Source organism: Schistocerca piceifrons, chromosome 7 (assembly GCF_021461385.2).
Source record: "Schistocerca piceifrons isolate TAMUIC-IGC-003096 chromosome 7, iqSchPice1.1, whole genome shotgun sequence".
Lineage (NCBI taxonomy): Eukaryota > Metazoa > Arthropoda > Insecta > Orthoptera > Acrididae > Schistocerca > Schistocerca piceifrons.
The window spans coordinates 230,989,225-231,016,231 of NC_060144.1; the positions used below are offsets into that span (position 1 = coordinate 230,989,225).

At 41.5% G+C, this 27,007-nt stretch overlaps 1 protein-coding gene across 1 annotated transcript in view; it reads left to right on the forward strand.

Annotated features, from left to right (window-relative positions):
* The first annotated feature begins 10,713 nt into the window (after positions 1–10,713).
* Positions 10,714–27,007, forward strand: part of LOC124805579 (myrosinase 1-like) — a 72,834-nt gene continuing 56,540 nt past the window's right edge. Inside the window, exons 1-5 of the mRNA XM_047266146.1 lie at positions 10,714–10,849; positions 11,446–11,576; positions 14,203–14,337; positions 23,195–23,317; positions 23,402–23,582. Of these exons, the coding sequence (XP_047122102.1) occupies positions 10,714–10,849; positions 11,446–11,576; positions 14,203–14,337; positions 23,195–23,317; positions 23,402–23,582 (706 nt within the window). The remainder of the gene's footprint in view (positions 10,850–11,445; positions 11,577–14,202; positions 14,338–23,194; positions 23,318–23,401; positions 23,583–27,007) is intronic.

Sequence of the window (27,007 nt, forward strand, 5' to 3'; positions counted from 1 at the left end):
CGCTTTTTATGCAGGGTGACGGTAAAAAAAGTCGCTACGATCGTGTTTTTAATAGCGCAGTTCTTACATGAAATGGATCGTGTGGGCTGTAGAATCCCTCTGCGGTCAGCAATGTCGGTTTTCAGTAGTGTTCCTCAAAAGTAACATCGTCTTCCCTCCACGGATTCCCATTTGACCTACCAAGTGATTGTAATCCGACTACTGCAGAAAAAAGAAAAATATAATTCGGCATGCAAAATGCCTTTCATGATCAATTTAATCACTTTGCGCATCAAATTGATATCAATGACTTACCACCTGGCGTGTGGAGAAAAAAAATGTTCAGATGTGTGTGAAATCTTATGGGACTTAACTGCTAAGGTCATCAGTTCGGGTTACATACTACTTAACCTAAATTATATTAAGGACAAACACACACAACCATGCCCGAGGGAGGACTCGAACCTCCGCCAGAACCAGCCGCACAGTCCATGACTGCAGCTCCTTAAACGACTCAGGTGTGGAGAAGATGGCTTTCGCTCGAAGGAATGATTCCTGAAATGCGTTTCTTTTATTTTTTTTTTAGTTGCGATGATATCTTACAACGAAATTTCAATCTGCAATCTACACAGGGTGAGACAGGCTCTCACGATTTGTTTCATAAATGCTAGTATGATAGAGCATCTCACAGGTAAAAGGGAACCTGTCATAGTGTATAAATCTGTTATGTTCCCTTGAATTACTGCTTGATGTTATAAAACTTAAAATTAATGTGTATTTTTGACGGCCAATGTGGCCGAGCGGTTCTAGGCGCTTCAGTCTGGAACCGAGCGACCGCTACGGCCTCGGGCATGTGTGACGTTCTTAGGTTAGCTAGGTTTAAGTAGTTCTAAGTTCAAGGGGACTATTGACCTCAGATGCTAAGTCCCATAGTGCTCAGAGCCATTTGAACCACTTTTTTCCCGACATGTGAGCCAATGGTGCGAAAGTTTGTCTGAAATGTTTGTAATACACACGTGCATGGCAGGTTATTTACAGACACTTAAAGTGAGAGACGCTTTCAGGTCATGTAATTTGTTCAAGCTGAAAGATGTTGCTCAACATAGATTTTTTTTTTTGGAGATCATATTCTCGCTTTTCCTTTACTCCAATGATGATTTCGAGATAACGAAAACATTCTGCGTGGTCGGTAATTTTCGCGGCAAAATAGTCGAAGTTTTTTATCCTGATTATACACATGTTGGAAATGTCTCTGCTGATCGTTTGTGATCGGTGGTGGTGCACTTCGTTGGACGTCAAAAAATAATGAGATGCAAATAGTATCCTCCAGTCGAACGTAAAAACTATACCAACTTTGCTCATAAAGCTAAAAGAAAATGGACTTGCATGGAAACTGTACATTTATTATCGTCGTAAATGTATTTACCTTTTTTCAATACATGCTTGATTATAGATACATCGACGTGAAATAAAAGTGTTTTCAAAAAATGGTTCAAATGGCTCTGAGCACTATGGAACTTAACTTCTGCGGTCATCAGTCCCCTAGACATAGAACTACTTAAACCTAACTACCCTAAGGACATCACACACATCCATGCCCGAGGCAGGATTCGAACCTGCGGCCGTAGCGGTCCCGCGGTTCCAGCTGTACCGCCTAGAACCGCTCGGGGCAGGCATACAGTGTTTTCCATCGCAGAACAAGAAGTCTATTGGAGGCATTTGGGGCCTGCGTAGTCGCTACCACAGCTGCGCTCCCTAACCATTAGGGGCGGCCGTGTCACCACAATGTAGAGAGAGAAGTTGCACTTTAGGTGGCCATCCCTTTATGTCCTATTGTTCAGTTCACTATACATGCTGTTCCGTTGGCGTAGGTGTGACGCCTTAGGTGGCGGCCAGATGGTGGAAACCCGATTTCTGCTTTACCATTCACCATATGAGCAGGCTCATGCCGGTCAATTTCCCTTTTGTGCTAAGGAATGCCATCTCAAGGCATGCCACATGTCGAGAGTGACCGCGAGGGACTGGTGAGGTCTGCAGCCGTAGAGGAGTTGGCAGAAAAACAGCAAGGGGCGGACGGTGGCATGACCGTGCCGCGAGGCGTTCGGCGGAGCAGTTGGCCGTTTAAAGACGAATGTGTCTTCCCTGCAGATGGATGGATGGAGGGTGGCAGTGGGGCGGGGAGGCGTGAAGGGAAGTGAGAGGGCCTTGGTTTTCGGAAGTTTGTGATTGTAGATTGAGGAGAACAGACTTCCAACCTCCGCTCCCTCTGCAGTCTTTTAGGACATAGATTTTCCCCAGTACATATGCTGCATTATGGTCCGTTCATTACGAGTGCTGGGTTTTCCATGACAATTCCGAAGTGTTATTAGAACTGTTACCCTTTTTGTCCATCAGTTGTGGTAGTGTGTATTGGCTTCCATTGCGTGGGCTACAGTGTGGCCTTTGAGCAGACATCTATAGGGAACTCTGATGTTCAACAGCAGTAGATACTGTATGCTTAAAGGTAATAGTTCTTCTCTGTACAACCCCAGCATCTCATCAGTTGAACGTATTTCCCACCACTAATAATAAAGGTAGTATCTTACATCACTACCTTTATCCTGACAGCTTGTGGCTGTAGGGTAAAGTGTGAGTGTGTCTGTCATTAGTTTCGCGTAGTGTGGTAAGATTTTTTCCCTTCATGGTAACACCAGTTCTATTGCATCGTCAGTTTTTGAGTTTTATTGCGATTTTCTGCCGTAATTGTGTAGCCCTATCACATAGTTGTGTAATTAGACCCGATATTTATGATTAATTACGTAATTAGGGTCGATCTTTCCTTCAATATAGTACACTAACCTAACCTTCCTCTCCTGGATCTGGACAGTTTCCATATGTTGGGGTGTGCACTTGGACTTTCCGTCCAGGAGGACAAGGGTTCGAGTCCCAGAAATGGCACTGCCATATTTAATTTCCCATTAATTCCAAGCGCCTCTGACGGTTTAATTGTGTTAAGGGGGTGCACTTGGACTTTCCATTTAGTAGGACTGGGGTTCCAGTCCCAGAAAGGGCACCACCAATTTTAATTTTCCGCCAATTCCCAATTCAAAATTTCCCCCTATAGCATAGGTTAGCAGATGGGGAGGGTGGAGAGGGGAAAGAGGTGTCTGGAGCCCAAGTGCAGGCTAAGAAAAACGCATGACGTCATAGGGGAGTACGGAAGTTCTTGGTTTGGTACGGGGGCCGGCGGGGGTGGGTGGGAGTGGATGAAGGTTACTGACTGATCAATTTAATTAATTTGTATATCAGTCTGATATAAAATTGCGCTGCTACCCCCATTTCCCTACTACTAACATGTACTGTGAGTATTCGGAATAGATTTTTAATTTCATCATCTCATACTGAGATATTCTAAAATTGAGCTCTGATCATGGTTTCTTCATTGACAGTAAAAATTTGTTATAGGTGTTGTATCTGAAGTGAAGACTTTAGGATTTATTATGCTTGAAGTATGTGAAGCGGTAATTTATAGATTTTTATAACGAGGTTATCTTGAGACCATAAGAACAGAGGACAGCTAACTTTTTATGATTGTCACCCAGACACTATTGATTTATAATATGAAGTATGGAATATTGAAGTCAGGTATTGTTAGGGATTATGTAATGATATTACCATCAGGTAATGCCTTTATTGATTGTGGTTTGGTGTGTTTCTCTGATGGGTAGTATTTCTAATGGTTTGCGACAAGGTGTCATAAAACGATATTACAAGTCTATGAATTTACAGGAATATAAATACTTTGTTTCAAAAATATACATTTTTTCTCTGTAAATAGCTACATGAAGGACTGTACACGCTTAGTGTCATGTACTAGCGACTTTTTATACAAAAAAAACAATTGGGTAGAAATTGCTATTAAGTAAGAAGACTTGTGGCATTGTTTGCCTATTAATATTTTCACAATGCATTGTACATGTACTGGTTACTATATTTTAATGTTTCTATCCTCTCACACGTTAAAAGAGTTTTCGATTGTGATTATTTTCTTTTAGATGTCACTACCGACACATCTGTATAAAATGTAATGTCGATGTTCTTAAGAAATGTTTGTTATTCTTTGTCACGTGATTTGATAGCTTTCCCATACGTAATTTTAGATAAATCTCAGCTTCATTTTCTTTCACTGTACTGTAACAGAACATGTGTGTTCTGCAAGAGCAACACATTTATGGATTGACTTAGAGTTACTCTCTGCACTGTGAGAAAGTCCGACGTGTTATGAATGTTTTAATTACCACGACATACCACATCCGTTATCATTATTTTAGATTACTTGACAGATATTTGGTAGTAATGACAATACATTGTCTTTTGTGGGTGGTCTGGGTCTGAGTTTATTAGTTTATTATGGACAAGCACTGCATCCACTGAGTCTGCTCTTGGTCGCCTCACAAACTGTCATGATTCAAGGCTTTCACTTGATAACCTATGATAAAGTGCTAAAAGACACTTCAACACGTGCTAGGTACAGCTTCGTGTACGAGATCCACGAAAAGACAATGTTTCCATACACATTTGCTACGACTAAAAGACAATGTAATCACAGTCAGTGTCACAAGCTTTTGTGCGAATAACTACAGAAATAACAACCCTAAAATATCATTTTTCCGCAACTGATCACTTCGAATGCGCCTGGGTACCAATGTAAACAACATTTGCAACTTTCCTTGGGGTGCAGCTGAACACGAAATGTGCAAAGCTTTTTGCATAACAATTGATGTGCGACTGAGCACCACTGCTTACAAAACAAAAGCATTTTTCATGACTTCTTTACAGTGCGTAAATGCATGTCACACAAACACGCACACACACACACACACACACACACACACACACACACACACACACACCAATATAGTATATTCCCTAATCTTCTCATGTTTATCTACGATGTATTGTAATACTTCCTAGATTACTACCGGTACTACTTTTGTGTAATATTATGTAGTTGAATTTTTCAGTATAATTGTAGGTGTTGGAGAAAACAATTCCTTTATTCCCACATATATTTAGCAATAACTTAACACTAGACGTATGAATGAATTGTGCAGACATGAACAGCACGGAATAACTAACAAAAGCTAAGTCAAAGAATAACTATATCACTGCACGTAATTTACACTTCACGGAATATTTATGAAGCACTGTACACTTGTAGGGATCGATTGTCAGAAATAGGGCACTACATAATCTTTGCCATATGCAAAATTCATCCTGCAAAACTATGGCCAGAGAGGCCGGCGGATACCGAAACAGGTCTATTGGGAGTTTGTTACTTGCATTTCTGTAATCTTTACATGCTTTCGAAATCTTAAACGCTACACGAAATTGTTGAGTTGCTTATTATTCGCGCAGTCTTTGGTCAGAGTAGCTACGTCACTGGAAGATGCGCTTCTTTTGTCATCGCTGCTCGGTAGCGAGGAGCGTGGGAGTTCTGCCGTTAGAGGAGTAGTAAGATATGCGCCGAGCAGAGGACTCGTTGCAATGTAGACGTTAACATAACACATCTGTGTTTAAGTTAAAAGATCTGTGTCTTAATATTGTGAAACAAAGGAGAAAGATTCGATTAGTGCTCTAGAATGAAATCAGACGTAATGAAATTAGAAAAGCATGTGAAGAGGAATGAAGGGAATATTTTTTTATTTAGTTGCATCTCAGTCGCACGTAGTTGGGAATCGTCGTTGACTGAGAGATCCATATCAGGGACCTTCAGATTTTTCGTTCAGGATTGCGCAATTTTCACTGTAAGGTATTTCTCATGTTTATTAATTATTTGTCTAACATTTGTGAGACAAAGAGTTTGATCAATGTTGCCCTTTGTCAGTGATAATGAGTGCTGCAACATGAATTTCAGACTAGTAATAATATATCAGATAACTTAAAAGCAGTTTGTTAAATAAATATTTTACCCCTAGCGTCGCCTACATCCTCGATCCAAGTAATTTTTATTTAAAAACTCTCTCTCTTAGTGGTATATATAAAATAGTTGTTTCCTAGAGCATTGCACTAAGCTCTCAGCAACTGTAGTTAAAAATTTGCACCTGACGCACAGAGAGCAGCAAACATCGCGTTTCCAAGCGATTAAATTACGAGATAAGAAATTTTCGTTTCAGGATCAGGTTGCTACGAAAATGCTAAACGAACAGGGACCATTTCATCAACAACATTATTAGGGCAGATCATTGTGAAAATACATTCACAGTAATTGTTCAAAAATGGTTCCACCGAGTTCAGTGCATTTAGTTACATGTGTATGAACAGATTTAGATGCTCGTTTCAATTTCACAGGGTTTTCTTAATTTCGTATGCTACATTCATAATGCCAGCAAGTAATGCCTCACGTGTATTGACTTCATCCTCATAAACTATATCATTCATCCATCCCCATACACAAAAATCCATTGGTGTGTAGCCACAGGCGTGTAGCACCATGACCAATGGGGGAAAAGTAATTAAATGTGTAGTAACGGCGTTGGTGAAATGTGGAGGAGCGCCGTCATGTTGAAAATACTTTTGCCATCACGTAGCGAGTGGAACATCTTCGAGCAAGTGGGTCATTTCTTCTTGAAATAATCGTAAGTACCTCTCGCCAGTTAGACGTCCTGGGAAAATGAATGGTCCAATAAAGTGTGTGCTAATTACACCACTCCACACATTTATGTTAAATCGCTGCTGAAAATTGCGTTGCACTGTTGCCATGTGGGTTTGCTTCAGACCATATGTGCTCGTTATGTAAATTGTTTATGTCTCTCGAGTAAACTGTGCCTCATCAGTAAGTAAAATGTATTTGTGTAACTGTCGATTAGTATTTAACCAGTTGCACATTTCCGAGCGAAGGGCAGGATCTGCTGGATGTAAATAATGCACATTTTGTTTATGCTAAGGATACAGATTAATGTACTTCAGTGTACGCCATACCTTAGATTGTGAAATGCCCAATCGTTGATACGTCTTGTACTGGTACCCGGGATACGTTAAACAACGTCCACAATATCGTCTTTGTGGTGTCACCGCCAGACACCACACTTGCTAGGTGGTAGCCTTTAAATCGGCCGCGGTTCGTTAGTATACGTCGGACCCGCGTGTCACCACTATCAGTGATTGCAGACCGAGCGCCGCCACACGGCAGGTCTAGAGAGACATCCTAGCACTCGCCCCAGTTGTACAACCGACTTTGCTACCAATGGTTCACTGACAAAATACGCTCTCATTTGCCGAGACGATAGTCAGCATAGCCTTCAGCTACGTCATTTGCTACGACCTAGCAAGGCGCCATTACCAGTTACTATTGATATTATGAATAATGTACCGTCTAGAGCGACGTTCACCATTTATGGATTAAAGTTAAGTATTCCACCAGCTATGTCCGTTTTTTCTAAATTCTAATTTCCTTGTCCTGTTCCAGACCTCACGCCAGCCGGTGTGAGCTAAAACGCGTGCCTTTCGGCTTCCTCTTGTAACCCGGTGTTGGCTCTCCTGCCAACCCACAACAGTCTTCACGTAACGAGCGTTAGTATTGATTATGAACGCTAGGTAGAGAACCTGTCTCTCATAACATTCGAAATACTCAACTAATGGTTCGTGCATTCGGAATCCTCCGAGTTGTATAACGTACGCGATAGTCGTTAACTACAGCCGTAGTATTATCACCACATTTGCCATAAATAAACACCATATCGGCTTATTCCTCTGTCGTAAATTTGAAAGTCATTCCCATTTCATAAATAATGTACAACTACAAAAGTAACTATGTGCTTTCACTTAAATACATCGTTGTTATTATGTTCTTTGACTGAACAATACAGAACACTAATTCGTTTCGTGATTCGGAAACGACTGAAACAATTCACTATTGGTTGCCAACAATGACATGAACGTTTCTACATTCTTAATGGAAAGTAAACAAATTTTACCTGCATAATAATCTTTGCTTCTCTGGATGTTCTGGAAAACTACTGCAGATAGACGACTGGGACGTGTTTTATTAGATTCACCAGACTAATAACAACTAAATAATGGAAATCGTGCTTTACTTTTGACTTCCTACAGTTTTGCGATGGCTTCATATTAGTGAAGTTTGCTAAGTTTCAGGTAAAACATTTTATTAGCCGTAACTCTGTAACTAAAACTTTGCAGACCTATGTTTATGGGAACTTTCTCTTTAGTTTAGCTTGTAGAATAACATACCAAAATATCTGAATATCTTCATGAATAACCCTGTTGTTGTTGTTGTTGTTGTGATCTTCAGTCCAGAGACTGGTTTGATGCAGCTCTCCATGCTACTCTATCCTGTGCAAGCTTCTTCATCTCCCAGTACCTACTGCAACCTACATCCATCTGAATCTGCTTAGTGTATTCATCTCTTGGTCTCTCCTTCAACGATTTTTATCCTCCACGCTGTCCTCCAATAATAAATTGGTGATCCCTTGATGCCTCAGAATATGTCCTGCCAAGCGATCCGTTCTTCTAGTCAAGTTGTGGCATAAATTCCTCTTCTCCCCAATTCTGTTCAATACCTCCTCATTAGTTATGTGATCTACCCATCTAATCTTCAGCATTCTTCTGTAGCAAATAACCCTGCATAAGTCCGTAAAATTATTTTTGTCGTTATTGTCGTGCTAACTAACCGCTACCGATGACAAAATGGATACAACGATTAAATACTATTACACGTACACCAATATCCGTTTGAGATGAGAGATATCATCGCCGGGTGTAAGACTGGTTCTTGTAACTACAGAACGCCTTATGCAATTTGTCTCTTAACACGCAATATGAAATTAAATTAATCCTACTGGAGCACTTAAACTGTGGAACGAATGGTAGCGATGGAAAGGGTACGTGCCTCCTTTATAATGTGCAGATCTGAGCAATGGCTGTAACAACATACAAATTCAATTAAAGAGAAACAAAAATATCTGGGCAGACCATACAGTCTACGCGATCGAAACAGTGAACGCTGATATAAACTTATTGTTATTTAAATTGAAGGTGGAAGGGGATACAAAGGAGAGGGAACGAAGTGAATCAGCTGGATAGGGGCTTCATGCGGAATAAGCAGCAACGAGTGAAAAGTTTCGGCCGGCCCGAGTCTCGAACCAGGAATCTCCTGCTTACTGGGCATTTGCGTTAACCACTGAACCACCCGTCAAAAATGTGCCGACTATCTCGGCACACTCCCCGACAACCTCACGTACCCACCAAGCTCCACCAATCTTCAGTCCCATTGGACATTCTGCATGTTTGCTAATTTTAGATTTCCGTTGGAGGTCGAACGTCAATATGCATCTCCACTGAAGTTTGTGCTGTCATTGCCCATCGAGATAAATCAGTTATACCAAAATGTGGCGTCTGTTCTTCCCGACATGTCTGAAATAACAGATACCACGTGAAATCCTCAGTTGTGATACATACTGTGTAAACTGAAGGCGGAGGGCGGAGAAATGAAAGAAAAGGAAAGGAACAAATGATGAGGAATCAGTGGCGACGAGTGAAAATGTTTGCTGGCCCGGACTCGAACCTGGGAATGTCAGAAACAACAGACACCACGCCTTAATATAATAATATATACATTTCTTTTGTAATGTATATTGTGCCCCAATAGTAAACATAGCTCTGAATAGAGCACATCTAGTAGGCGAGAGTCGTATACCTACCTCAAAAGCGCAAAGCATCGAGTCATTTAGTATTTGTACTAAAGTGGCAAAATTTGGGTCAGACGATTAACGTGCCTTTGCTGTATTTCTGATGCTCTGTAATCTCCTTGAAAGAAATTTGCTGTCTTGGCTCATCTGTCTCTTTGCCCAGTTATTCCTCGAGTGCTTTGTACACTCTTTTGAAACAGATTCACCCGCTCCACATACCGTTGTATTCTGAAACATTCATCCGAATAGAAATTCTAATTCGACTGTGCGTATCGATCTCTTAGCAACTGCGGTATTTCATGTGTAAAATCTGCAAAAAGGCTAAAGATAATTATACAGAATGCTGGTACCATGAGAAATGTCATTTCACTGCCTTCGAATTAGCACAACACTGCATCTATTTCGGTTGTTATTGGTTGGAGGAAATGCATTACTACAGCAATTTTGTTACTCTCACTGTCTGTACTTTACAATAAATATTCCTTGGACGAGAAAACTGCTGCAAAAATACTACTATCTAATAGAGCCAGTTTAAATAAAGTAATGATTTTTTTTTAAATGAGAACTGGCTGTCCATGGAATTATATTGATTTATAAGCCTATATCAATCATTCTTTTAGCATTATTCTCTTTGTAATTTGGAGTATTTAGCTAAGCGATGAGTAACATATAGCGTTGCAGTCGTTGACAACTATCCTTTTCATCAGAACCAACGTTGCTAAACATCCGACTCAAGCGTTTACAGCAGTTTTCGAGTGGAACAGGCGAGAGTATCGAAACGCAATGGATAAGAAAGTCACTACTGATACCATTGTATAAAACGCACATACTCACGAAGTTTGCCTCCTTGAATCTCCGATAATATCTTTGAGTAGCACTTGTACGATAGAACAGAGGCTATCCCTAATGAAATCTATTGATTAACTGATGATAACAGAAGATAATCTAACTTAATTTTTTTGATGTTTTGTAAACATCTTATGAAACTACATTATATATAGATGTAAGTCTGGAACAGGTCACATAGAGGCATTGGACATTGCCAATCATGAGGTTGCTGATCGCCTTTGCGGCTGTGCTCGTCGTTGCTTCGGCACAGACAGCAGCTGACAGATTCCCAGATGACTTCATGTTTGGAGCTGCGACAGCCGCTTATCAAATCGAAGGAGCCTGGAATGAAGATGGTGAGTTCAGAACGACTAACAGTATTCCTCAGCAAAGTAACGAAGAACAAAGAAACTGTGTGTTACAACACGTTCCATTATTATTTTCCTGTTGTGGATTCACAGCCTCGACGCAATTGTTGAATGTTAAAACAATTTTAAGCATCTACCAAAGGCTGCAAATTTCCTTATACTGTATGACATTTATTGTATCGTATATTACATTACATTATTAGCCAGTTTCGGCCCGTACCTATTTTGAAATGCAGGTCCTGTCTAGTGCGACACTAGTATGCGTCTGTGTGTGTGTGTGTGTGTGTTAGTGTGTGTGTGGCTGAAGGAGGGGGCAGGAACGAGCTTCTCTTCTCATGTAGAAAAAAATAGTTTTGAAACTTGAAACATATGCGAGTATCACGGACGCAAGTGCCTTTGAAAGTGGTCACACGCCGGAACTGACCAGCGAATGAAAGTAATACACGATGCAACAAAGGTTATCTTGTGTAAAGAATTTGGCAGCCTACGCTGAATGCTTAAAAGGATTTTTACCATGTAAAAGTTCAGTTAAACAAGTCATCGTGTTGTGTTACATACTGTACTGTTCTGGCATATCTGTATAGGGAAGGGAGAGAACATTCAAGACTACCTTTTCCACAACCACCCAGAATATACAACAGGAGACACAGGGGACGTCGCTTGCGATTCTTACCACAAGTACAAGGAGGACGTGCAGATGCTGAAGGCCATCAATGTAAGTATACTTTCCAAAACAAAGAAAACTATCTTCTGGATTACGAAAAACTGGTGATTTATTCACTCTCCTTATGTGCCACAGAAAGTGTTCTGTAGCTGTATAACAGGGCAGTTTTTCTGGAAAACGGTTGTCAGTTAATTTTCAGGTGAAGTTCCTTTGAGTAAACATCTAACGGCGAAATAAATGCTGAACCTCAATTATGTGGAAACTAGTTGAATCTAAGAAAGTCTAATATGAAGGGGGACTACAGTTGAGGAGTGATGTGTTCTCTAGAGCTACATGAGAAAGACCCCTGGATAATATTATCCAGGGGTTAGACGAATAAAATGAAATACAAGCAACTTTCCAGCAGCAGTTTCCAATTTTATAAACTAGACAATGAACAACAAAGTAAAAAAATCGGTAATACAAAAACGAAAGGACGGAGGTTTATGATATGTCCCGTCAACGACGAGTTTATTATACTTCGGGGTAAATCCAGAAACGGTGAAGGATGCTGAAGCAAAACTACCGCGTTCTTTCTAAAGAAACCATTGTAAAGCACTAATTGATCGATTTGGGGAAACATGGAAAACGTAGTTTCGCAGAAAAGGGTATTTGAATCCCGCTACTTGTACATACGAGCCAGAGCTTCAGACAGTGTGTCACAATCCCTTTCTTCCGGAACTTCGTACTCATCTTCATAGGTGGTCGCATTAAGTCTACAAAAATGGAAGTACAGTGCTTCTGCATTCCTCACTGTGTCGAGTGTGTGCTTCTGCCCTATAAGTGACAGTGATGAGGGCTTGTAAATTGTCTTGGTTTTTCCTGTTACTACGGTCGATTATGATAATGAAGAAATGATAATCGAGTAGATCAAATACTGTCTCACAGCCTATTCCTATTCCATATTGCCGAGGAAGACTAGGAGCTTCAACGTCTCCGTGAGAATGTCGTCGACCGTGAACGTTCAAATGGCAGATACTTGAAAAGTTAAAAAGAATGCTTAAACACGAAACGAATTGCAGTGAACAATTGAAATTAGGAAGAATTTCGAGCACGTATTGTCGCTGGAATATTTAGGGGAGGGGGGGGGGGAGAAAATACTCTTCAAAATAGCAAAGTAAACGGTTTTCGCGAAGAGATTCTCTTATACTCAACAAATCTCAACTATTCTTGTGAATAGGGCTTAAAATATGAGAACTGTTATTTATCGGGAACAACGTAAAATGCCCATGTGCAGACATAGAAATGACAGGAGCGGAAATTCGAACTGCATATCTGATTTTCTGTGATTCATTTCATTCTTACAGTAACAAATCCAATATCATTTTGAAGCTGCCATCGAAGCCTATGTCTTCTACTGAATGTCGTTCCCAGATGAAAACACAATGGAATTACAATTAGCGTTATTCACCATTATTTCCACGTTTGTTTAGTGGGTCGGCAAAATGGAAATGTAACTTACATCCATTACCTACCAAATAATGTGGTTGCCTTCAACATTTTCTTTTCTCCGTTTCATTCTTCCACATTATTTTATGAAGCTCCACACAACCTGAAATTCCTACTGTGCTGTAAGTGTTTTTAACTTCTTCCGTTCTATTGACCTTCATTCACATTAAGGATAGATATATTTCTTTTTTCAGGTCGTGATTGTAATGTATTCCACATAAATTGCTCCTCATCGACAGCTTCTTTCATTCTGCAGAAGAACTGCTGTTGTAACTGTAAAAGATTGTGGGTATTAATTACCAATCCACGTCTGTATATTAAAAAAAGAAGAAAGAGAAGTGTCATAAATGTTCGTCGTGCAGCCATATTTGCAAATAACACTGTGACTGTAAAATGAGTCGTTCCAAATCATTACAAGTTATCACGGGACATGCATCTAACTAACTATGCCTGTCTTTGTATGTTTCTTCCATCTGTCACGCCTTCCTTTGTCGTTTCTTAGAGCCAAAACGTGACTTCCACACAGCACGACAGGCATAGTCATTACTTTGTTCAATTTCATAATAGCCTTTCTTCTTCCTTAGTTATCATTCGCTAACAGCGATGCATTTGGTTGCGTTAGTCAAAATGGTACCTAGTTCTCTGCAAAAGTTCCCCCTGAACATGTACCGAGTGATAACTTATTACGCATACAGTGTCACCTAAGCTGCGTACTTCGTTATTAATTTTGTAATGTTCACTTCCGTATCCACTAACCAATTTGATATTTACAAGGTACCCTTCTTGTATATTACACAGCTCAACCTCTCACATTTTTCGTTTTTATCGCCGTGTATTTCTAAATTACTGTTCATAGTAAATATAGCTTTCCACAATGACAATCAGTTTTGTGAGGTCATTTCATCGCATATTACCAGATATACAAAAATAAAAGCTGAATTTATCTTAAATGTTCTGGATTTTTTTGCGTTTCTAAGAGAAAATGTTAAAATATTTTTCACGCCTGACCAAGTTCTGTGAATACAGTTTATTGCACTATGAAGCTGCTTTCTCCAATACTGGTTAAACTGTTACAATCTTAAATTATTTTTATTCCGTAGTTTAACATTCATATATAAACTAACGATCAAATACTAGCTATTAATAGATAACCTTTCTTTGAAGCTGATAATACATTGTGATTGAACAGGCGAACGTATACCGCTTTTCGATTTCCTGGTCACGAGTGTTGCCTACCGGGGACGTTGACGTTATCAACCAGCCTGGTATCGACTACTACAACAACCTCATCAACGAGCTGCTTGCCAACGGAATTCAGCCAATGGTACGTAATAAATAATATTTTACACAAAGTTAATGTCGTAGAATAAACCTCTGTTGTGCATGCAAACACTTCCAAATACTATAATGTAATTGGTACTTGGAATCGATGAAACTATGAATAAAGTGACAGTTTTTAAAGAGCTACACTACTGGTCACTAAAATTGCTACACCAAGAAGAAATCCAGATGATAAACGGGTATTCATTGGACAAATATATCACACTAGAACTGACATGTGATTACATTTGCACGCAGTTTCGGTGCATAGATCCTGAGAAATCAGTACCCGGAACAACCACCTCTGGCCGTAATAACGGCCTTGATACGCCTGGGCATTGAGTCAAACACAGCTTGGATGGGGTATACAGGTACAGCTGCCCAAGCAGCTTCAACATGATACCACAGTTCATCAAGAGTAGTGACTGGTGTATTGTGACGAGCCAGTTGCTCGGCCACCATTGACCAGACGTTTTCAATTGGTGAGAGATCTGGAGAATGTGCTCGCCAGGACAGCAGTCGAACATTTTCTGTATCCATAAAGGCCCGTACAGGACCTGCAACATGCGGTCGTGCATTATCCTGCTGAAATGTAGGGTTTCGCAGGGATCGAATGAAGGGTAGAACCACGAGTCGTAACACATCTGAAATGTAACGTCCACTGTTCAAAGTTCCGTCAATGGGAACAAGAGATGACCGAGACGTATAACCAATGGCACCCCATACCATCAAGCCGGGTGATACGCCAGTACGGCGATGACGAATACACGCTTCCAATGTGCGTTCACCGCGATGTCGCTAAACATTGATGCCACCATCATGATGCTGTAAACAGAACCTGGATTCTCCGAAAAAATGACGTTTTCCCATTCATGCACCCAGGTTCGTCGTTGAGTACACCATCGCAGGCGCTCCTGTTTGTCATGCAGCGTCAAGGGTAACCGCAGCCATGGTCTCCGGGCAGATAGTCCATGCTGCTGCACACGTCGTCGAACTGTTCGTGCAGATGGTTGTTGTCCTGAAGACGTCCCCATCTTTTGTCTCAGGGATCGAGACGTGGCTGCACAATCCGTTACAGCCATGCGGATAAGATGCCTGTCAGCCTGTCATCTCGACTGCTAGTGATACGAGGCCGTTGGGATCCAGAACAGAGTTCCGTATTACCCTCCTGAACCCACCGATTCCATGTTCTGCTAACAGTCATTGGTTCTCGACCAACGCGAGCAGCAGTGTCGCATAAACCGAAATCGCGATAGGCTACAATCCGACCTTTATCAAAGTCGGAAAAGTGATGGTACGCATTTCGCCTCCTTACACGAGGTATCACAACAACGTTTCACTAGGCAACCCCGGTCAACTGCTGTTTGTGTATAAGAAATCGGTTTGAAACATTCCTCATGTCAGCACATTGTAGGAGTCGCCACCGCCGCCAACCTTGCATATATGCTCTGAAAAGCCAATCATTTGCATATTGCGACATCTTCTTCCTGCTGGTTAAATTTCGCGCCTGTGGCACGTCATCTTCGTTGTGCAGCAATTTTAATGGCCAGTAGTGTATCACAAAATCTATAAGCCATTGCCGACAACTGATTTTTCCCTTCGCTCAGACAGGTATTGAGGCTAAAATTCGTCATTCTGTCAGATTATCTAGTTCACTATCTAATTGGACATAGCGAAAATTAAGCCCCATGCTTCTTGACAGAGCGTAGGGGGACGATGCGGGAGACCAGCACCGCCGTACTAGGCAACGTCCTATTGGAGGAGGTTTGCCATTGCCTTCCTCCGACCGTAAAGGGGATAAATGATGACGATGAAGACGACACAACAACACCCATTTATCTCGGGGTAGGTGAAAATCCCTGACCCCGCCGGCAATCAAACCCGGGACCCCATACTCGGAAAGCGAGAACGCTACCGCGAGACTACGAGCGACGAACATTTGGGCATAACACATATGTAACTCATTTCTTTTAAATAAAAGACTGAAAAACTATGGATATGATTGTGACACTTAAGACTCTTCGGACCACACGTCTAGAACAGCACATCCCACAAGAGTTCACAGGGTCATGGTCAAAATTAGGGGCGACTGTTCCCAAAAATACTCCCAGAAACAAATTACTTCTGCGCGTCTTTGACAGTACCAGGAAAATCACAAGCGTTTCAAACCATGTGGATGTATGTTACCTTCTAAGCAAGTCAACAATATACCAATGTGAACAGAAAGTAATCAATCTTGGCAACCATAGAAGAAAACGGTACTGGATAGTCCATCGAATTAGTGAGAGTGATATCAGAAATGTAGTTTCTGTTATTTCGTGGGGTAAAGTTGAATGACACTGACTTCCAGTACAGTGCTCAATGAATCCAACCGAATACAATAGCTGAACGGATTATTCTCAAAACTGTTCTAGAGGATAGAAAACAGCAAAGAAAAATGTGTACGCATTAGTTCCACTATCAAACGGATGGCACAATTAGTAAGCAAATGAGATGGAGTAAACTGAAGGAAAATTATAGATTAAGCATCGTCGTCGACGAGCCGTGTACAGATATGACACCAAAATGAAATATGGAGGCATTGGGAACGATTGAAATAATCGCTGCAGTCGATTTACGGAAACGCTGGGAAATTTAACGAAGTCCATCCCAATCCTGATTCCAATATCTTAATCAATGATCCTTCGCCCATGACGAGTGTCATTGTAGTGTTAATAGTTAGGTAGTGGGGCAAGAGGTCCGTAGTAGTCTTGTAACAGCAGCAAACAGATTTCTTAATTGTCGGGTCTAACAAGGAGTAATAATCAATGTGCGGAAAATGATGGGATTAACTGGCCTTATACAATCTTATACGAATAAGAAATGGGCAGATGTAGAAGTATAGATAAGCAACACAACATTTAATATTCCCAATAACTGTGAGAGCTATTTTAATTTTGTGTAATTTACGAATCTAGTGTATGGACATCCTCAGAAGAAGAGAAAATGGTATCACGTGATTTTAGTTCGTATTTTGACTATGGTACTTTCATGTAATGTATCATCAGTGACTGTTTCAGATGAGGTGTTTTGACGAAAGCGTGTTTGCTTAATGAAGGCTTTGTGTTGCAGAAGTCAGTCAGAGAATGTTTGTTGTTGTTGTGGTCTTCAGTCCTGAGACTGGTTTGATGCAGCTCTCCATGCTACTCTATCCTGTGCAAGATTCTTCATCTCCCAGTACCTACTGCAACCTACATCCTTCGGAATCTGTTTAATGAATTCATCTCTTGGTCTCCCTCTACGATCCTAAATTGGTGATCCCTTGATGCCTCAGAACATGTCCTACCAACCGATCCCTTCTTCTAATCAAGCTGTGCCACAAACTTCTGTTCTCCCCAATCCTATTCAATACCTCCTCATTAGTTACGTAATCTACCCACCTAATCTTCAACATTCTTCTGTAGCACCACATTTCGAAAGCTTCTATTCTCTTCTTGTCCAAACTATTTATTGTCCATGTTCCACTTCCATTAATGGCTACACTCCATACAAATACTTTCAGAAACGACTCCTTGACACTTAAATCTATACTCGATGTTACCAAATTTCTCTTCTTCAGAAACGCTGTCCTTGCCGTTGCCAGTCTACGTTTTATATCCTCTCTACTTCGACCATCATCAGTTATTTTGCTCCCTAAAAAGCAAAACCCCTTTACTACTTTAAGTGTCCCATTTCCTAATCTAATTCCCCCAGAATCACCCGACTTAATTCGACTACATTCCATTATCCTCGTTTTGCTTTTGTTGATGTTCATCTTATATCCTCCTTTCAAGACACTATCTATTCCGTTCAACAGCTCTTCCAAGGCCTTTGCTGTTTGACAGAATTTCAATATCATCGGCGAACCTCAAAGTTTTTATTTCTTCTCCATGGATTTTAATACCTACTCCGAATTTTTCTTTTGTTTCCTTCACTGCTTGCTCAATATACAGATTGAATAACATCGAGGATAAGCTACAACCCTGTCTCACTCCCATCGCAACCACTGCTTCCCTTTCATGTCCCTCGACTCTTATAACTGCCATCTGGTTTCTGTACAAATTGTAAATAGCCATTCGCTCCCTGTATTTTACCCCTGCCACCTTCAGAATTTGAAAAAGAGTTTTCCAATCAACATTGTCAAAAACTTTCTCTAAGTCTACAAATGCTAGAAACGTACGTAATGCCTTTCCTTAATTTAGCTTCTAAGATAAGTCGTAGGGTCAGTATTGCCTCACGTGTTCCAACATTTCTACGGAATGCAAACGAATCTTCCCCGAGGTCGACTTCTACCAGTTTTTCCATTCGTCTGTAAATAATTCGCGTTAGTTTTTTGCATCCGTGACTTATTAAACTGATAGTTCGGTAATATTCACGTCTTTCAGCACCTGCTTTCTTTGGGATAGGAATTATTATATTCTTCTTGAAGTCTGAGGGTATTTCGCCTGTCTCATACATCTTGCTCACCAGATGGTAGAGTTTTGTCAGGACTGGCTCTCCATAGGCTGTCAGTACTTGTAATAGAATGTTGTCTACTCCCGAGGCCTTGTTTCGACTCAGGTCTTTCAGTGCTCTGTCAAACTCTTCACGCAGTATTGTATCTCCCATTTCATCTTCATCTACATCCTCTACCATTTCCATAAAATTGTCCTCAAGTACATTGCCCTTGTATAGACTCTCTATATACTCCTTCCACCTTTCTGCTTTCCCTTCTTTTCTTAGAACTGGGTTTCCACCTGAGCTCTTGATATTCATTCAAGTGGTTCTCTTTTCTCCAAAGGTCTCTTTAATTTTCCTGTACGCAGTATCTACCTTACCCCTAGTGAGATAAGCCTCTACATTCTTACATTTGTCCTCTAGCCATCCCTGCCTAGCCATTTTTGAGACGTTTGTATTCCTTTTTGCCTGCTTCACTTACTGCATTTTTATATTTACTCCTCTCAGCAATTAAATTCAATATTTCGTCTGTTACCCAAGGATTTCTGCTAGCCCTCGTCTTTTTACCTACTAGATCCTCTGCTGCCTTCACTACTTCATCTCTCAAAGCTACCCATTCTTCTTCTACTGTATTTCTTTCCCCCATTCCTGTCAATTGTTCCCTTATGCTCTCCCTGAAACTCTGTACAACCTCTGGTTCTTTCAGCTTATCCAGGTCCCATCTCCTTAAATACCCACCTTTTTGCAATTTCTTCAGTTTTAATCTACAGTTCATAACCAATAGATTGTGGTCAGCGTCCACATCTGCCCCTAGAAATGTCTTACAATTTAAAACCTGGTTCCTAAATCTCTGTCTTACCATTATATAATCCATCTGATACCTGTCAGTATCTCCAGGCTTCTTCCATGTATACAACCTTCTTTTATGATTCTTGAACCAAGTGTTGATTAAGTTGTGCTCTGTGCAAAATTCTCTCAGGCGGCTTCCTCTTTCATTTCTTAGCCCAAATCCATATTCACTTACTACGTTTCCTTCTCTCCCTTTTCCTACTACCGAATTCCAGTCACCCATGACAATTAAATTTTCATCTCCCTTCATTATCTGAATAATTTATTTTATTTCATCATACATTTCTTCAATTTCTTCGTTATCTGCAGAGCTAGTTGGCATATAAACTTGTACTACTGTAGTAGGCGTGGGCTTCGTGTCTATCTTGGCCACAATAATGCGTTCACTATGCTGTTTGTAGTAGCTTACCCGCACCCCTATTTTTTTATTCAGCATTAAACCGACTCCTGCATTACCCCTGTTTGATTTTGTATTTATAACCCTGTATTCACCTGACCAAAAGTCTTGTTCCTCCTGCCAGCGAACTTCACTAATTCCTACTACATCTAACTTTAACCTATCCATTTCCCTTTTTAAATTTTCTAACCTACCTGCTCGATTAAGGGATCTGATATTCCACGCTCCGCTCCGTAGAACGCCAGTTTTCTTTCTCCTGATAACGACGTCCTTCTGAGTAGTCCCCGCCCAGAGATCCGAATGGGGGACTATTTTACCTTTGGAATATTTTACCCAAGAGGACGCCATCATCATTTAACCATACAGTACAGTTGCATGCCCTCGGGAAAAATTACGGCTGTAGTTTCCCCTTGCTTTCAACCGTTCGCAGTACCAGCACAGCAAGGCCTTTTTGGTTAGTGTTACAAGGCCAGATCAGTCAATCATCCAGACTGTTGCCCCTGCAACTACTGAAAAGGCTGCTGCCCCTCTTCAGGAACCACACGTTTGTCTGGCCTCTCAACAGATACCCCTCCGTTGTGGTTGCACCTACAGTACGGCTATCTGTATCGCTGAGGCACGCAAGTCTCCCCACCAATGGCAAGGTTCATGGTTCTTGGCGGGGGGGGGGGGGGAGTCAGACAATAGCGCGGATAAAATATAGCTCTAAGACAAAGCGTCCTGCACAGCAGGAGCCTAACGTTGCTTTCCAATCAACGGATCATCTCAGCTCTGCGCTATGTACATACCCCATTGTAGAGTGGAGATTGAACCAAAAGTAGCACATAATCTGGTCAACAGGACCTGTACACCAACAATTCTTCTCCTGTTCAAGAGAACTATTTGTGGCACTAATTTTCTTGACAGGCTAAATTTGAACAGATACCCCAGTCCGACTCTGTTAAAGGGGCGACAACCTATTTCTTTACCAGGTTTTCTCAACACTTGTTACCCTCTCTTCCCAGTCTTGGAACTTGGGCAACAAGTACACTAAAAGTATCAGAAAATGAGCCAAGGTTACAGATTTAGGATATACCCCGTAATGTTAACCACTGACCCTGAGACATATTACACACTGAAATGACATTCTTACATCGTACCCTACCGAAAGTACACTCACTGGGACAACGGTGGTTACTTTGGTTTGCTCTAGGAGCACATGAAGTGGAACTGTAAAATTTTAGTTCACTTAATTACAATATAGATGTGAAGATCTACCTAACATGTATAATTCATTTCTATGGGAACGTTCTGACTATTTACAACTGTCTCTGAACTGTAAAGAATCTCTTGATACGCTCACTTTTACAAGTCTCTTCACTGGAAGAATGACCGACCTAATGATTACGCAAAATTCATCCTGCGACATTTAATACACAGATGGCATGTCTAAGACGACGCTGTCGTCTTGATCGTTGACTGCTAACTTGGCCGAGCCATAAGTAGACCATCGATTACGTCAGCCTAGCGAAGCCCTAACAGACGTACCTCCGACTGCATTTCTCATGCGTCATGCGGCATGCAGCAATTACACATATCTGTGGTTGCCAACCTTGCTCTAGCACACCGCTCTTCAGACGACACCACACCTGTCAAACAAGATTCTGGTCCGTAAAGGGAGGTCCATCTGGGAAAAGTAAAGATCTAAGATGATTTCCAGTCTAGCACAAGATTTTAATATTGAGTAGGTAAATATACGTGCTATGGTAAAATCTTTTTCTCGTAGAAACATTCCAGGCTGATAGTAACTTGAGCTGTGAAATTTTTTTATGATACCACGCCCATCTGTGTAGGCTTCGGGAACGTAACCGACTATATGGATGCATTACAGAATGATCGACGAGATTTAGTGTTCATTTATGCACATTTACGCAGACTGTGAGCAGTTTATAGGTGAGCAGACTTTTTTCCATCGAGGAGAGCTACACCCTCTGAATTCAATACAGTTATATAAATGGCATCAAGACGGAGCTGTTTCGTAGATCTATTTGTGCACCAGTACATAATGGATTATGAAAGCTACACAGTGAAATGTGTCCGCACAATATTTATCCACCATTCATTGCGCTGTTAAACTCCATTGATCGTTCTGGTTACCTCATCTTTGCACACAAGACTACGTTCTGCAACGATTACGAATTTATATTTAGAAAAATTCCCTTAACTGCCATTACTAGCCTCATGTTTCAAATCATTATATGCCCCTCCTTATCGAAGTCAGTATCCTCGTTGCTATTATAACATCCGTTAAGAATCATCCCAAATCTCTGAAACACAACTTATGAAGAAAAAGACATAAAATCCATCAACAAACTACCAGCCTTAGTCACTTCTCCAGAATCCCCAACACTTCAGGCATAATTACATGATTCTTATTGTTGCTGCTGTTGTTGTTATTATTTTTGTTGTGGTCATCCGCACGAAAACTGGTCTGATGAATTCTAGTCCATCCCATGCAAGCCTCATCATTTCCGAATAATTACTTCAACCCACATCTGTTTGAACCTGCTTATTGTACTCATCTTTCGGCCTCCCTCTGCAGTTTCAAGCCTTCACACTGCCCTCCTGTAGTAAACTGACGAATCCATCCTTAATGTCTCAGAATCTGTCATATCAATCGATGCCTTCTGTTACTCAAGTTACGTTACAAATTTCTCCACCGAGCGAGGTGGCGCAGTGGTTAGACACTGGACTCGCATTCTGGAGGACGACGGTTCAATCCCGCGTCCGGCCATCCTGATTTAGGTTTTCCGTGATTTCAATAAATCGCTCCAGGCAAATGCCGGGATGGTTCCTTTGAAAGGGCACGGCCGACTTCCTTCCCCATCCTTCCCTAATCCGATGAGACCGCTGACCTCGCTGTCTGCTCTCCTTCCCCAAACAAGTGGTACTGGTACAAATTTCTCCCCAGTTGTGCTCAGCGTCTGCTCGTAATTTCCGCGATCTACTCCTCAAATCTTCCTCATCCTTTTTCCTAATGACGTCATTCTCCTGAGTAATCACCGACCCGAGATGTGAATGAGGTTACTACTCTACCTTCGGAATATTTTCCCTAAAGGTTTCCATCATTACTTACCATACAGCATTTCACAAATTTCACACTGCAGTATGCCATCTACAGGTAACTATGTACCATTGGGATCTTCCTCAACCGCTGCAGTACATCGGAGGCTGGCCTAACGAGTTGCTGGCAGACTACTTCGTTGAATACGCCAGGGTACTGTTTGAAAACTTCGGAGACAGGGTAAGTAAAATGTTTCAAAACGTTTATGTGCTAGTCTCGCATTTACTTCGCCTAGGAGCATAATTGTAGTGTACGGTTCCTTAGGTGAAATGGTGGGTCACGTTCAACGAGCCAGCTACCTTTGTGCACGGCTACACAACTTTGAGGATGGCCCCTTCTCAGCCCGCCAAAGGAATTGGCGACTACCTGGCGGCACACACCATCATCAAAGCCCACGCTCGCGTCTGGCACCTGTATGATGAGCAGTTTAGAGCTTCGCAGAATGGTCAGTACCTGAAGACAATTGTAATATCGCTTGAGGCTCTTAAACATTACATTATCTCATCAAATGCTGCCTATTAGTAGACATAAATATAAGTGGGTCGACTCTTCATCTTTATGAGGGCTTCAACTTTGTTATGGTCACTTTCAATGAGATCTGTGAGTGTCTATGGTATTACAGTAACATATCCCAACAGACAAAACCTGATAAGGTAGTGGTGGTGGACATTAGGTTATGAAGTGAAGCCCACATTCTGACTCATCCAAAAGAGTTGAGGACAAAACTCTTGGTGGGCTAATCCATTGCACGAATGTTATCGGTCATAAACCATTCCCACAGAGATGCGGCGTTTTGACATGGTGCACTGTCAAGCTGATACACTCATCGTCTCTGAACTATTTCTCTACTGCATGAAGTACACAATACAGTAAAATTTGTTCATATCTCTCCGCGGTTGGCATTTTATTAAGTGATATTAATTGGACTGCACCAAAACCACAAAAAATATTCCTGTACGCTAACAATATCCCCTCCATAGTTCACTTTTAGAACCACACATATTTATATTTAAGTTTCCCCAGGTATTCACCAAACCCAAACTCTTCCATCAGATTGCCGCTGCTTACAGCGATTCATCACTGCAAATCACTTGCTTTCACAAAAAATTGTGGATTATTAGGAGCTACTTTGCCATTGCAGACCACGCTTTTTAACTCACTCTGCAGTCATGGTCCTAGATGGACTGATGGTAGCAGTCTGGAGTGATTACATCCGCTGATTTCTTTTCTTTTTTATTTCAATTTATTTTCATTCCGTTCGTGCCCGTTGGGCCATTTCAGAATGAGAAAGACGGTACGACAGCGTATTGGAAACCAAGTTCTGGTCAGGTACAGCGATACGAACATTAGGACAATGGAACAACCAGTGTCCGATCAGAGAAAATCTCCGACTTGGCTGATAAACGGGCCAGGGGGCCATCGTTTAGCATCCCCTGATTTCAAAAGTGGTTCAAATGGCTCTGAGCACTATGGGACTTAACTTTTGAGGTCATCAGTCCCCTAGATCTTAGAACTACTTAAACCCAACTAACCTAAGGAGATCACACACACCCATGCCCGAGGCAGGATTCGAGCCTGCGACCGTGGCGGTCGCGCCGTTCCAGACTGTAGCGCCTAGAACAGCTCGGCCACTCCAGCCGACCGGGCATGGATGTGTGTGATGTCCTTAGTTTGAAGTAGTTCTAAGTCTAGGGGACTGATGACCTCAGATGTTGAGTCCCATAGTGCTCAGAGTCATAGTTTTCTATCATTATGGGGGGGGGGCTGGGTTTCCATCCAGTACATGACAGTAAATTACGTTACAGTGATACTAGTGGACTACGTGAACGTTCTTGACGATCACCTGCAACTTCTCTTTATCCAAATCCATGATATGCAGAAACGGTGCTCTGTTGCGTTCCAAACTTAAATAGACACGCTATTAAGCAGATGGTTATAATGTATAGCCTCGTCAGAGCCGTGCAGATCATGGAAGGAAGAGTCGTACGAGAATGTACCCTGCTTGATTGTTGTTAAAGAATACTCACGTGCTCCGTCGCCGGTAAAATTAGAGTCGTTTATACTGAAGTGTTTCGTGCTGACAACAGTGGCATCGTGGCACATGGCCTGCTCGCGAAAATGTTAAGTGATGGGTAGCCATATTGTTCCATTATTGTTCGATCGTTCCCCTTATGTCGAGGAGATTTGTCGGGGCCTGGTCAGTGGCACAGACATCTTGCTCGAATGCGTCTCTATAGAAGCCCCTACTACACTGAAGGTAAAACTACTTGTATCATTACAATCTTTCCACATACGTCAGTCATGCCTCAGTGAAGTCTCATTTAAGATGGAGATGGTAGCCAGCATGCTGTTTTGCCATCTGACCTGCTCACATTTAAATGGGTTGCCGGACAATACTTTTAATCGATGGCGTGTGTAAACTGCACTACTCCATGTCAAGGAGTGAATTGACACCCCACTGTGAGCAATGATTGGAGGAACCAATTTCTGTGGTGTGAAGAGTTAATTATCAGTTACTTTTAGTCCTATTGTAGCAACCTAGTGTTCGTGTAGCTTTCCTCACAGAATTATAACTAAAATCTTGTATGAAGGGGATGGAGCAACCACTTGACACGGTGAAGAAACGTATATGGACCAATATTTACGGTACGTTAACATTCCTACCAGGCGAATATGGTGCCTCAGTTAGCTGCCAGAACGATGTGAGTTTGGTATTTATTGCCCTACTTTAGCTAGACGAACCCATATCATAAAGTTGTCTTGTAGCAAACGTGTAGTGCAACTCATCACTACAGTCACCACTGAGTATAAACAACGGTGGCATTTGCTTTTACTGTCAAGCATCCATCAGACAGAAAGTATGTTGGGACAGTACGGCTACCCACCAACTGCTGGTTTCCGTCACTAAATCTTAGAGTATGTTGCAGCACTTGAAGCAGTCTATACGGTGTTTCAGTTCGCTGGAAACAATGACGACGCATGTCATCAACAATTTCGTGCCCTCAGAAATCAACATCTGATGGCAATTTGCTTCGAATTAAGGCACTGACAGTATCTGCTAGACAAAGTAAGACGTGGAACAGATACTGACCGCCCAGTCTCGAAGATCGGACAACCACGGAATGGCGCTCGTTAATTTCACTGATGTCGGCATGTTGCACATTCTGCGCGCCACTAAGACGACATAGGAGTGCACGAAGTATCACGCCGTCGACGTCATGCTAACATATTCTAACTGTCGTGGCCAAGGAGACATCTTTTTACAAACGAGAAAATATCTCTATCTAATTTTTAGTAAGTCTAAATATCAAACGAATAGCAAGAAGGTGTTATAATTAATGCAAAAGGCCAGGATTTTTTGCAATGGATTAAAGAAAGTGAAATCTACATTTAAAGAAAAAAAGATGGCGATGAATATCATTTCTCCGTGAATAAAGTTCAGGTCAGTTAGGCATATGCTCCACGGAGAATAACATGCATGAGCTTGGTACTTTTTATGCTCGTAGTTACCTTAGTGTTCTCCCATTCCTCCATCTGTGTACTTTACAAGTTTCTTTCTATACTGAAGTGCCAAATAAATTGGTATAGGCATGCGTATTCAAATACAGAGTTATGTAAGTACCCGGAATACGGCGCTGCGGTCGGCAAGACAACAAGTGTCTGGCGCTGTTGTTAGATCGGTTACTCCTGCTACAATGACAAGTTATCAAGATTTAAGTGAGTTTGAACATGGTGTTACAGTCGATGCACGAACGGTGGGACACAGCATCTCCGGTGTAACGATGAAGTACATTTCTGAGGTAGCGATGAAGTAGGGTTCTTCCCGCACGACCATTTCACGAGCGTACCGTGAAGATCAGGAATCCGGTT